The sequence below is a fragment of the Camellia sinensis genome, chromosome 5, assembly GCF_055761805.1.
Source record: "Camellia sinensis isolate YWXY chromosome 5, ASM5576180v1, whole genome shotgun sequence".
In the NCBI taxonomy this organism is placed as follows: Eukaryota; Viridiplantae; Streptophyta; class Magnoliopsida; order Ericales; family Theaceae; genus Camellia; species Camellia sinensis.
Genome location: NC_138965.1, coordinates 8,301,971 through 8,315,979, shown reverse-complemented (window position 1 = coordinate 8,315,979; position 14,009 = coordinate 8,301,971). Strand labels below are relative to the sequence as shown.

The 14,009-nt window shown below is 31.8% G+C and overlaps 1 protein-coding gene and 1 long non-coding RNA gene across 3 annotated transcripts; one reads left to right on the top strand and one right to left on the bottom strand.

Moving 5' to 3' along the window:
* Window positions 1–413: 413 nt before the first annotated feature.
* LOC114298411 (metallothionein-like protein 4B) lies at window positions 414–1,139 on the bottom strand. The gene is made up of 2 exons (XM_082868127.1): window positions 1,057–1,139; window positions 414–642 (listed from the first exon to the last, which is right to left on the bottom strand). Exons 1-2 carry the CDS (start codon window positions 1,137–1,139, stop codon window positions 471–473), a joined length of 255 nt encoding a protein of 84 aa, XP_082724253.1. The 3' UTR covers window positions 414–470.
* A 4,820-nt stretch (window positions 1,140–5,959) lies between these two features.
* Window positions 5,960–8,501, top strand: LOC114295150 (uncharacterized). 2 transcript variants are annotated; one of them, XR_003640798.2, is made up of 4 exons: window positions 5,960–6,264; window positions 7,658–7,753; window positions 7,860–7,943; window positions 8,441–8,501. It is a non-coding gene; the product is annotated as an uncharacterized LOC114295150 (long non-coding RNA). The 2 variants fall into 2 exon arrangements; XR_014328662.1 differs by lacking the exon at window positions 8,441–8,501 and adding an exon at window positions 8,029–8,430.
* Window positions 8,502–14,009: the final 5,508 nt, after the last annotated feature.

The following is a 14,009-nucleotide window of genomic DNA, read 5'->3' as shown; positions in this document are numbered from 1 at the left end:
AAAATGCAATTTCTTGTAGTGCAACCACCAAGTCACATTTATTTATTTGTTTATTTATTTACTATAATTATCTGCCTCTTTCGTAATAATACAAAGGGTAATGCTAGGGACACCAAATTTTCTACCAAACAAATGACCAAATGTCTCACATGGATGTGGGGTCCGCAATTTTGTGAGCCCCACACCCATGTGAGACATTTGATCATTCATTTGATAGAAAATTTGGGACCTCTAACATTTTCCTAATACAAACCCATGCACATGGAGAAGAGAGAACACAGCACAACCCCTAGACGTACACGTATACGATACACAGCACAGCATAATAGGAAACTATAGCTAAAACGGGGGCTGAACTCTGAAGCGTTTTCATTTTAGTTTCAGACTATATTATATATATGATAATAAGGAGGTTTAATTATATTTAGTAGTAGTGGTAGAAGGGAGTAGAGTAATAAGATGATGAACGGCTAAGCACAAGTAACACAGGTGCAACCTTCAGCGCACTTGCAACCAGCAGCAGCAGCAGCAGCAGCGGTGACAGTCTTGGGGCAGGTGCAGGGGTTGCAGCCGCAATGCTCCCCACACGGGCATCTCTTGTCTTCCATGCTTGTATCATCTCCTCCCCCCGTTCCTGTACTACTATCTCACCTGCTTTATATACATTCATATTCATATTCATATTCATATTTCATTTTATAAGAAACAAAATAAACCACGAAGAAAACATAAACTTAAATTTCGATCGCATAAATAGTTACTTTATTTTAACAACCCAAAAACACTTCAACCAGGCCAAAAAAATCCTAACATGAAAACCATGCAGCATTTATGCATCAATAAGACTGTAGTCTGTAAAAACCAATCAAGTTACTCAAGCTTGATTTGTGTTAAAAATTCATTTGATTTTTGGACAAACTTCAAAGAAAAATTACATGTAAGTGTATGTTTACTTAAAAAGTTTAATTAAACTCAAAACAATTTATTATTGGGCATGAGAGAGAGAGAGAGAGAGAGAGAAAGAGAGAGAGAGACAGAGAGAGAGAGAGGAGTGACCTGCAAGAGGAGCTGCCAGGGCACGGAGAAGGGCATCCACACTTATCGTCGCAAACACCACTGCTTCCCCTCACGTCTGTCATTTTTTCCCACCGTATTAATATTATAGATACAGATATAATAGTAAGATACTGAGATTAGTATTATTAGATTCCACTGCAACAAATAACGGTATATTGTTTGTTGTATAGGCCGTTGTTTATGTCTATATATCTATATATAGGGATAGAGATAGAACTTCTTGCTCTTGATGATGATGAGGATGATGATGATGATGATGATGAGGAGCGGAAGCAACTTTGTAGAAGAAACTAGTCACCCATGTGGCATGTCCGTACGAAGACATAAGTTTGAAGGGGTGACATGTGGCGCTAGGTGGCAAAGCTAGTTAACGTGGCATCATTTCTTCATTGCTTACTTTTCTCATTACTTACCACGTAACATACCCTCATCCATCTCTCATCCCTCCTCATTTCACCACCACCTCTCCGTTCGGAAAAAATCAATAAAACTGTGATACCACCTCATCCTACGTGGAATTATCAATTAATAAGATGTTATCATTTATTTGCTATTATATATAGATCACAGTCCCATCATAATAATATGAAATTATGAAAATTAAGTGAGTAGTTACATTTAAAAAATAAATTTTGTTTTTAATGATATTTTACGTACATAATGACATGATGTTACTGTTTTATTATATTCAAATTTTATTCATGTCGGTTTTCATCTTCTGTGTACTTTCTTTGCTATGTCCACAACTAGCAAGGATCCTTTAGAAATTTTTTTTTTAAAAAATTTTATGATTGAAATTTAATGACAAGTCATATTAATTTTTTAATATTAAATCTCAAACACACAATACATAACTTCAAAAAATTAAAAAAAAAAAAACACTTTAAAAGATGTCCACACCACCGCAAACTTTGCTGAAAACGTCAGCCAAGATGGTATATGTTGATCCTCGATCCAAGGAAAATTTAGTGCTCCTCGTTAAGGTCATGAGGTGCTTTCATTTATATTGATTTTAATAATATATTTTATTCTGATAAAAAAAATAAACTTTATTATATTTAATTATTTTTTAAAAAATGACGATATAAATAAATAAATAAATATTGCAAAATGATATAGAACAATATTTCAAATCCACCATGTAACATCTCTCTCAATCCAAGTGCAAAATATTATATATAATTTATTTTATTATATTTTATACTATCTTTTTAAATAGGAAAATTCATGGGACCCGAGTGGGTGCTTGGTCTCTTTCTATTGGCCAAAACAATTGTTTTGTTTTGTTTTTTTTTTTGATTTTCAGCCAATGACAGCATGCCACGTCACTGGGGTGCCACTGGGAGTCACCCCACTACGGGTCGGAAGCATCACTGTTTTAAATATTGCTATATATTATTCTTACCTCCTTATATTCAATTTGAATAATTATATAAAATCTTAATTTCAAAAAAATTATTCAGTGTCCTTGGAGATCACCCAATCACTAAATACAAAATGATAAATCTCACATTTTTAACTAATTACAACACTTTTGAATGTCATCTACCCATACCCTAACATCACTAAATAACTTCTGGTCATCTACGAAGCATAAGTACGGGTACGAGTATTAGTACTAGTACGATACGAGTACATTGATAAGGTAAAATTAAAAAAAGAAAGAAAGTAAAGTACGAGTACGAGTACGCTTTGATACGTTTGTAAAAAAATATTTATTTCTATTTTAACATAATAGAAAAATTAATTAAACGGTTTATTTGTTAAGATTCGACTTACAATTAACATTTAATGTCAAAAGTAAAGGTATAAATCAAAATTAAATGTTATTATATTAAATAACTTACAAATCATAACTTAATTTTAAAATCATACTAAATATAAAACTAAAAATAAAAAGAAAGCCTAGTGAAATTAATTTTATTTTTGTAATAGAAGAAAATATTGTTTAAACTGAAGTGTTGTACGGCTTGGATATATAATAAATACATCTAGATACGTTAAAAATTAAGAAAAAAAAAATTTAAGTGCATATTTCATATACCTAATATGTATATAAAATGCCATACATAATATTATAAGCCAATAAATACCAGCACAGATACAATATATATGTCTACATATCCATGCTTCATAGCTGCTCATTCTCGTGCTATTTCCACAATCACATACAAACTATCACACTGCTAATCCAATCTCATCAGGCATCAAACATGACCGTAGAGTTAAGGTTGGACATCAAACATTTTGTTTGGATCTACCCGTTTCATCATCATCATCATTAATCTCCTGAGTACGTTTGTTCGTTTGCGGGGTCCTCTTATTAGCTGTGGATCACAATAATGCATTCCACAAAAGTGTTCCAATTACAGTCCCCACTATTCAATTCTCTCTACCAACTTATAGAGGACAATCATTTTGCTACCTCTCTCTCACTATTATTTCGTTTGAAAACTTCTTACTTGTAAATATATGATAAATATTAAATTTTAATATAATTATATTTTTAAATTTTAATTTTTTTAGTAATAATTTTAGTTATATAGATTGTTTCTTTTATACTGAAATATATATTATTTCTTGTTTATCTTAGTATTTTTATATTATCTGTATTAGTTTCGATATGTTTAGTCTTACTAAAAAAGAGGTTAATGTAATTATATAAAAACTATGGAACTACTTATATTTTTTAAATCTGAAGGGAGGTAAGTATAATATATCCTTAATTATATCATTTTATATATATATATATATATATGTGTGTGTATAGTGGACCTTACTTTAACGCAACACACTTTATAACACACATCTTTTGAGAACCAGGTTATAAGCATTACAAGAAAATGTATTTTTGTCGATTATTTTTAGCTACCAAAAATAATTTAGTCGCCAAAAGTCACGGAATTGGTTACCAAAAATAATATTAGTCGGCAAAAGTCAACTTGTTAGCTACTAATTTTTTTTAGTAGGGGAATGTTGATTATTGGCTACTAAAAAAAATTTAGTAGCTAAAAATATTACAATTGATGTCTAAAAAATCTTTTAGTAGCTAAACATATCACAATTGACGTCTAAAAAATTCTTTTAGTCGCCAAAGATCTACTTGTGGCTACTAAATAGTTTGGTAGCCGAATGAAAATAAAAAAATTATTTTTGATCTTTGGCGACCAAAATTTTGGTCGCCAAAAACACATTTTCACCGACTAAATTACTTTTTAGTCGTCAAAGACCTACTTTTGGCTACTAAATTGTTTGGTAGCCGAATGAAAATAAAAAAAATTATTTTTGATCTTTGGCGACCAACATTTTGGTCGCCAAAAAGATATTTTCACCGACTAAATTACTTTTTAGTCGCCAAAGATCTACTTTTGGATACTAAATAGTTTGGTAGCCGAATGAAAATAACAAAATTATTTTTGATCTTTGGTGACCAAAATTTTGGTCGCCAAAAACATATTTTCACCGACTAAATTACTTTTTAGTTGCCAAAGACCTACTTTTGGCTATTAAATTGTTTGGTAGCCGAATGAAAATAAAAAAATTATTTTTGATCTTAAAAACATATTTTCACCGACTAAATTACTTTTTAGTCGCCAAAGACCTACTTTTGGCTACTAAATATTTTGGTAGCCGATTGTTTAATAATGGTAAAGTGTTCCTTTAGGTAATGGTAATTTCTGTAGGGTTGTAATGAAAAATTAATATTATTAAAATGTAATATTATTAAAATGTAATGAATATTTTTAAAATGTAATAATTTATGATTTAAATAAATTTTTCAATATTATTACCAGTAATGAAAGACAAACTATTATTACCAGTAAAATGTAATGAAAAATTAAGAATAAATCAAAATTCACAAATAAAAGACAAAATATCCCAATTATTTATCATTTTAATAAATTTTTCAATATTATTACCAGTACTAATGAAATAATCATTTCATGGACACAAAACATATATTTAAAAAGTTTTTTAAAAAATTCATTATCAAAATGAGGGGTAAGTGTGTAAAAAAAATTCACTCATGACTTATGAGTAAATAAATCTGATTTGTAAGACTTATTTATGTTATTTTAGATTTTAAAATTTTTCTTAATTTTTTAATAATTAATTTTTTCAACTTTTTAAATTATTTTTACGTTATATGCGGTTAACAATAATCAAACACTATTGTTAATTTAAATTTGACGGATTTATAAAAGTAATTGGTGACTAAAAAATTTTGTCGGTCATGGTGAATGTATATATATATATATATTTGGTTTCGATCTGCCAACACAACAGACAGAAGCCCAGCCTCCGCATGCGTAAAAAAATTTGTAGTTTGCTGCTATTGTTTCCAGCTCTATAAATTCAAACCTATACCCTAATCTCTGGTTCTCTCTATAGATATTTGTAGATCTATTTATATGATTGTCCATTTTTGAGGTTCTAATTTTTAAGTTTTTGTTTATTTTTCTTGGTTTATTGAATTCTTCGAACCTAGACCCTTAACTGGCTTTGTGTGCAATATTTTCATCAAAACTTCATGAGATTTTGGGATATCTATACACAAAAATATAATATTTTCATATTTGGTGTAATTTTAAATTATTTTTAAATTTATACTTTCTAAATATTTCTAAATTTTGTAATTTTTTTTTTCACAAACTGAGTCATAAAACTCTAATAAAGTAAAAAGTATAAACAATAAATAAAATTAAAAAATATTAATTTAACAAGCCTGATCTATTTTTCACATCTCTAAAAAAATTAGCAGCAAATAGAAGTCTATCAAAATTTTATATTAATTTGAAATTCCCTCTCAAATTGGGGATTCCCCTCAAAATTTTGCCCTAACCCTTCTCCGTTTCTCATCTCATTAATAGCACCTCTCTCTCTCTCTCTCTAGCGTCCTTCTCCCGCTCCGTCTCCCTCTCCCTCACCGCCGGCAACCGGAGCACCGATTCACCTCCTTTTCGTCCACTGCTCGCGCCACCATTGACGCTGCAACCCAAAACCCCACCAGCTCGCTCTATCACCAGTCCAGCTCGTCACTGTCCAACTCATTGTCAACGCCGGTTGTTACCCGTGGTGTCTTGCCGCTGTGCTGCAACACCCCTAGCTTTATCGTGAGTCTTGGCTTCGGCTCTCTTGGTTTTCTCTTGCTCTGCTCCCTTCCTCATCATTGCTCTAGATCTGTGAGTAAGTATTTGAAGTCCTCTTTCTTGAACTTTACATATTTACTCATAAATAATTCTTGATCTTACGAAATCCCTGCTTTGATACACTTTGAATTTGTGAACTCTGGTGGTAATTTTGATTTCAGTCTTGAGGCTTGCAAACAATCTTGAACTAGTGCTCTGTTGAATCTTGATAGACTTGTTGCAATGAATCTTAATCATCTGCATATTGAAGACCACAGAATTGTTGCAATTTGTCATTGTTGATGTTCGAGAGGATGAATTTGTTGAATCTTGTATACTTGACAAATGAACTTCAGATTCTTGAACTTTATGAATTTGTTGCTTCCTCAAATCTTGAAAATGATGTTCAACCTTTTTGGTGAGTGTAGAAGATTATATTAGACATGTTGTGGCTACAATATGTGAATGTTCAATTTGAGGAAGCAACAAAGGACCTTAGTGAGATGGTTCAATTATGCACAACAAAGAATGAAATGCATTAATGAGGTGTTAATTTAAATGAAATGGATTGTTTTTGCCTTTAATATACTTGTTTTGGTTAGGAAGTTGACTGAACAAGAAAACTGGTGCTGAACAGGATTTCACTTGTTTCCTGCTAGATCTTCAAGCAAAAAAAATGACTCTTGCCCATTTTCAATTTGGACCACGTTGAGAAATAATAAGAAATTGAAATAAGGCTGCTAATGTATAGAAGTTGTCAAGTGAAGCTATGAATTGGTTTCCAATAAAGTTAAATGTTCTTTTTATTTTCTCTGCCCTTTTTTCTTGCTTGAAATTTCAATGACAGATAGTTGAAACAGGGGATTTTTCCCACGTCTAGCTCTTGAAATGAAATGACAGATAGTTGAAACAGTTTAGCTCTGCTTTTGCTTAGGGTATTATGTTGCTCAACTTGATCCTTTGTTCTATCTTCCATTTGTTAGTGACTGTAGTATGTATGATTTAAAATCTGTTTATATATATAAAATCTGTTTGTGTGTATACATAAATTTGGTTGTATAATTCTGTTCGTATATATATATATATAAATATGTTTATATATATGAATATTGTTATAATTTTGTTTCCCTATTAATTGTTAACTTTGTTTTATCATTGTTATAATTTGTGGGGATGAATTGCATTGTAGAGGTTGGATTAGATTAGAGGGGACTTAATTTTCAACTGTGGCAAGGCATCTAACGTACCCTTTAAGTCTACAGCCACAAAATAAAATTAATTTATCTTTGGCTATTTCAAATAGAAAATAATTTACAAACTAAATTTTTATATGTAAAATTCATAAAATGATGAGATGGTTCTAATGATTTTACTTTTTCACTTTTGTATTCTAATCTTTGATCTAGGCGTCTCTTAGTGTATTTTTTTCTTCCTGGTTTGTTTGGTATTAGATACTGGGGACACCAACCAGAGAGGAAATTAAGTGCATGAATCCGAACTATACTGAATTCAAGTTTCCACAGATCAAAGCTCACCCATGGCACAAGGTTGGTTTGAAAATCTTCGAGGATCATGTATCTTTTAACACAACTTCATCAATGATGGGCTCATTACTTTAATTATAGCCAAACCTAATGAAATTGTGTCTTATAGGTATTTCACAAGCGAATGCCACCTGAGGCAGTTGATCTTGTATCAAGGATGCTCCAGTATTCACCAAATCTACGTTGCACTACGGTATGAAATTTGAGCTTTACTTACTATATATTAAAATTCAAAATTGAGATCAATCATTTTGAACAACAATGCTTGGTTTTTGTAGTAGTAGCTTGAACAAAATTGAGATCAATCGTTCACCGAGGCATCATAACTCAGATACAGGTTCTAATTTTCCACGTTGACTAATCATCAAAGTTCCACAAAAGACCTTTCTTTGCTTGTGTTTGACTAATCATGAAAGTTCCACAAATATTTTTAGGTTGTGTTTGACTCTATGGATAATAATATATACTGCTAGGATATGTAACCTTCAATTTTTTGGCTAGATTTAATTTAGTTGGTACTGAACATGTGTATTTGTTTTTAGTTAACTATGCCAGGAAATTGAAACTAATTTCATCAGCAGGGAGATTTGTTATCATCAATTTAATTATCTTTCTATTTAAGTTGTTTAATTATCTATACTTATTTGCTAAATGCTTCCGCTGATTGGGAGGTTGATTATTATTTTGCAGTTGGTGTCTTCAGAAAGAAAGGTACCAAACTATATGAAGCAAGCTTAAAGGATGAGAACCCTTTAGATCAATGGCTTCATTGTTAAATTAAGCAAGTGTTTTAGTAAATAAATTTAATTTTCCCATCATGTTTACACTTTCAAAATATTCTGTAAATGACATTTGATGTAGAATTTTTTGTACAGACATCTTTTTTGTATGATTTTGTGTTTGTATGGAATTATTATTTTGGGTTGGATTGTATTTGATTTGTATAGAATTTGATGTTAATTGATCAAATTTTTGTATTGTTGAAACGAAATAGAAATAGATATATGTATAATTATTGTTTAAATACAGGGTGCAGGTTGCACGAAATAAATACAGGTTGTGAAGAAATTAATTATAATAAAAAAACACTAAATAAAGATTTTGGCAATTAAATGTTTAGTAGCGAAAAAAAAAAAAAAGTGAATTTGTTAGTGACTAACCAATTGGTAGCCAAAAAGGAAATTAATATTTTTAGTGACTAAATATTTGGTAGCCATAAAGAATCCAAAGATTTTTGGTGACTAAAAATTTAGTAGCTAAAAATAAATGAAGACTTTCGGCTACCAAATGGTTAGTAGCCAAAAGTTTAATAAAATGAAAAATAATATTTTTGGCGACTAAATTCTTTAGTCCCTAAATGTAGTAATGTTGTGACTAAAACTTATTCCCGAAAAAAAGTTTTAGTCGCTGAAAATTTAATATATTTTATTTGAACACTTTTGGCGACTAAATACTTAGTCGCCAAAATATACCCTTTCCCAACTACTCAAAGTTTTCGTAGCCAAATGCTTACTTTTGGCTACTAATATTTTAGTCGCCAAAAGATAACCTTTTCCGACTAATGAAAATTTAATAGCCAAAACGTTCACTTTTAGCGACCAAAAATAGTTTAGTCGCCAATACTATCGCCGACAAGGTATAGGTGACGACTTTGGCGACAAAAAAAATTAGTCGCTAATTTGTTTCAGCGACCAAAAATGGAACTTTTGGCTACCAATATTTTAGTCGTCAAAAGTGTCGTTTCTTGTAGTGAAGTCAGTTTATATGGATTATATCACCTCTCTATACTTTTTATACTTTCTTTTTTTTTTTTCTTTTGTAATTAGTAAAAAAAAATCAACTTATAAGCCACTTCCCAAATACACTCTCTAAACTAAAAAAAAAAAAAAACACTTAATACACGAAATTAGGCACCACTTTATCACTTTTGTATAATATAACATATTTTAACACCCAAATCTAGAAAAAAAAATTATTCAATACTTTTAGAGTAATGCTCCATTCCATTTGCAATACTACATTTCATTCAATATTCCATTCTATTTACAAATTAATACTGAACACTCTGTCTCATAAAACTCTAACAAAAAAGTATAATATCACAAGGTAGAATCCAATAACTATTAGTCTGGAGCACAATCTGAATTTGCTCAAAAAATATTGAATAATTTATCCGTTTAAAAAATTATTTGGTTGTTTTAAAGCAATACTTTACATCCTTCATCACACAACGTTTGTTATAGTCTTCTAAAAACCAAACAAAAAGTACTAAATCTCACTATTTAGTCATCTCATTAAGGGTGATTATTTGATAGTCTTGTAGTAATATTTCACATTGTTCATCAAATAACATTTGTCATATTGTCTCTCAAAAATTAAATAAAATATTAAATTTTACTATTTTAACCAATAAAAATTAAATTAATACACCATATAAATTTGCTTTATAATGGCCAAATAATAGAGTCCGGATCGTCTGCCGTGGTTCCTGCGGCGCCTCCTGCGGCGGTCCAAAACGCTTTTTTTTTTTCTTCCTCTTTTGCTTTCTCTCTCATTTGCTGAGAACTTAATCCTCAAAACAGAGAAGAGACGAACAGACCTTTGTGTTTGATTTCATCTTGGGTTTGATTTCACAGGTGTTTAGCCAATACTCTTCATCACAAATCAAAGCAAAGGTCTCTGTCTTTACTTCCATTTCTGTTTCTTCCTTCTTGATCCTTGGTTGTCTTTATATTCTCACACCCTTTTCATCTTTATATAAAAGAGAGATTATATGATTAGGGAATAACCTAAAGCCCTTCAAATCCAACCTTGTTTTGTAGATTCATTCAAATATAAATATATATATATATATATATATATATAGGGAGAGAGAGAGGGAAAGAGAGAGATAGAGGAGAAAGAAGATGTGTGGGAAAATGGAAGAACAAGGGGAATGTTCTCAAAGTATCCAAAACAATATGCAAAGCTACCAATAAGGCTCTGATTGAAGATTTCGGATATTAACTAACTCCAAATCGACGACGATGAAGCCCCTCTGGTTTTGATCTCTTCGGATGACGATGTTCGGTGCATGATCGATGAGTACGATAAGCTCGAATAGCTCGATAAGCCCTCATGGATCTGGATTTTTGTTTGTAATGAATGGGTATGTTTTTAGACATGAAAACTGTGTTGAAAATCAAACAAAACAAACCCACAACCACTGTGATTTCTTTTCATAGAGAGAGAGAGAGAGAGAGAGAGGGAGGGGGGAAGAGATTGAGGAACTTCATGGATCTAGAGCATTTGCCCAATATGGCTTGTTGACAAATTTCAAGTCTCTGGTTTCATGGATCAAAGGGCTTGTTAACAGATGTGATTCAATGGGCCATCATCGTCGTTCTCTCATTGCGCCTTTGTCGTTGGCACTGAGAGGGGCTCGTGACCGTTGTTGTTGTCTCTGATTTGAGAGCTAAGAGAGAAAAAAAAGAGACTCAAAAGCAAAAGAGGGAAAGGGTGAAAAAAAAAAAAAAAAAAAAAAAAAAAAAAAAAAATCCAAAACAACGTCGTTTTGTACCACCGCAGGGAACCACGGCAGATGATCCGGACTCCAAATAATATTCGCGTGGGAGATGCTCTAATCATATTTGTTTCAGTGCTGCAACCGGACAACCTTCAAAATCCATTATACATTCTCCCTGTAGAAGATATCTTGTACAACTAGCTAGAATTCTACGTCCCTACTTGAAAAGTACACATATGGGTTATTTTTGGAACTTGGTCATATTAGTGTTCTAATTTTTTTACACATTTAAAAAAAATTAAAAAAAAAATCAAAAAATAACTTTTAATCAATTTTTCAAAACAATAGCTCGCAGTACTTTTGTTATACACACAAAAGTCAAAAAATATAATTGATCGTTTAATACAATTGGTAATATATATATATATATATATATATATATATATATATATTCAGAACTTTTAATCAAAATATTATCCAAAAAAATTTAAGGGTTGTTTGGGGTGTCTTAAATAAGTGTACTTTTTGACTTTTTAAACTAAAAAGTTGAGAAAAAAAATATGGTTGTTTGGAATAACTTTTTGACTTTTTACAAAAAAATGTGTATTAAAAAATTATATAAATTAGTGTATAGGGAAAAATTGGAATAAAATAGGTTGTATGGTGGGATGAGGTAAGGGACATCGTACATTGTATAGGCTAAGAGATGATTCTCTCCTTTTCGGGCATTGAATGGACGATGCTGTTCGGCCGTGGAGGCCCACCACGGGTCCTGTTTTGCTAATCAGAATCGTTCAATGTGTAAAACTTGTCGAGCACTATATGCATGCAAAAAATCACATTGATCGGATATCGATGGCTATCTGATCGGATTAGTTTTTTTCAACCATCAACTATAACACCATCTAGTTTTTATACAAAACTGATTTAATCATGTAGTTAGCGATATTTGGTCAACGTGATTTTTTACAGACATATAGTACTCGATAAGTTATACACATTGAATGGTTCAGATTATCAAAACAGGACCCGTGATGGGCCCCCACGGGCCAAACAGTACCGTGTTATTTGTGTACCCTGCTTGTGCAATTTTTCTCAAAAGTCAGTTCGTGCTTGTGGGACGTCAATTCAGTTTGTAATAATTTTGTGTAAAATTAATTTTTTTATATTTTTTTTGGTGAATAGTGATAACTTTTTAATTTTTTTAGTAACTTTTTGACTTTTTAAATTTTTTTAAAGATCCCAAACCAGGCCTTATTCTATATCTCAGATTTATTATGTATATAAACTTCATGATACACATCTCAACCATAAATCTATTTTCAGGGCAATTTTATTGACACAATTTCATGATAAATAGAGTTTTCTTTAATCCAAACCTAAATGTATTTATAGACGTCTCAATCTCTAACTAGTATTTCTTGAGCTCAAGTTATCAATAGGGATCAGTGTTGTTAGTATCTTATAATTCATTATATGTATCTTACGATACGATATTTTTTAGAAGGAAATCGATACTATAATCAATATATATCTTAAATTAAATGTATTTTATGATACATGAGAGGGTAATTTATGTGAATAGTTTGGGCCGAGCTAAGTCGATTTATCTTAGACATTGGGCCAAACTACGAGTTGAAGTAAATGTTTGGATAGCACGGTCCTGGATCATCTAGTGTTAAAACCTATCACCTACTTCACCCACTTAAACCTACTCCACTAAACCTAACCCACTACACTACTACCACCTCACCTACTCCACTAAACCTAACCCACTACACCACTACCACCTCCACTTCACCTACTCCTTACCTACTACACACTCACCCTCTTCTATATATAGGAATCATGAATCATTGTAAAAAATATAACATTACATCAATCAATAATACATACAATTTATTCTCTCTCTATCAATTTATTTTTACATGGTATCAGAGCGGGTTTAGAACCTAATATTTTCGCTTCCCGGCGGGCGGCAACCTCACCTTAGCCGCCCGCCGGACCTCAGCCTAGTCCGCTAGAATTTTCTACACATACCTTGAAATTTCTTCGAGTCCACCACCTTCACACCCAACTCCTTCTGAAACTGCATAGCAGACGAATTGGGCTCTGCCGAAGCACCCATTGGGAAGAAAGACTTGATGGTGTCGACAATGGCATCGGAGTCCATCGATGGCGGCAAGAAGCTCGAGTTATTTTCGTTTTCATCGTTACCCATCTACTGATCCTGAATCTCACATCTCGCAACGACAGTGTCTTCAGTACCCATCAAAGCATTTATCTCTCTCCTAGAAGAAGACCCACCAAGTTGTTGTTGTTGTTGCTGCCCCTGAGGCTCTTGATTTTGCCCAAAACTTGCATTTGTTGAAGCCACAGATCCACATGCCTACATAGGTACTCATTCACCTCACACCATTATAATATATTATAATATATTATACAACGCAATACCACCTCAAACAAATCACCGTGGGAACACCATAGTTTGCTCTCACGTAGGAACTTTTCAAAAACAAAACCAGCACACAAGTTTTCATATACCACCAAGGATGTTTGCATTAAAAAAAAAAAAAAAAAAAAACAGCTGGCTCTGATTTGCACCTCAATACTCTTACTTTTCCTCGTGGGCTTGTTCCCACCACACTATTATACTATATTCTATTATTATTATTATTATTAAAAAAAAAAAAACCATTGCAGGTTTTCACAAAACCGTGGGTCACGAAACCTTGTTTTCATTATCTTTTCTTT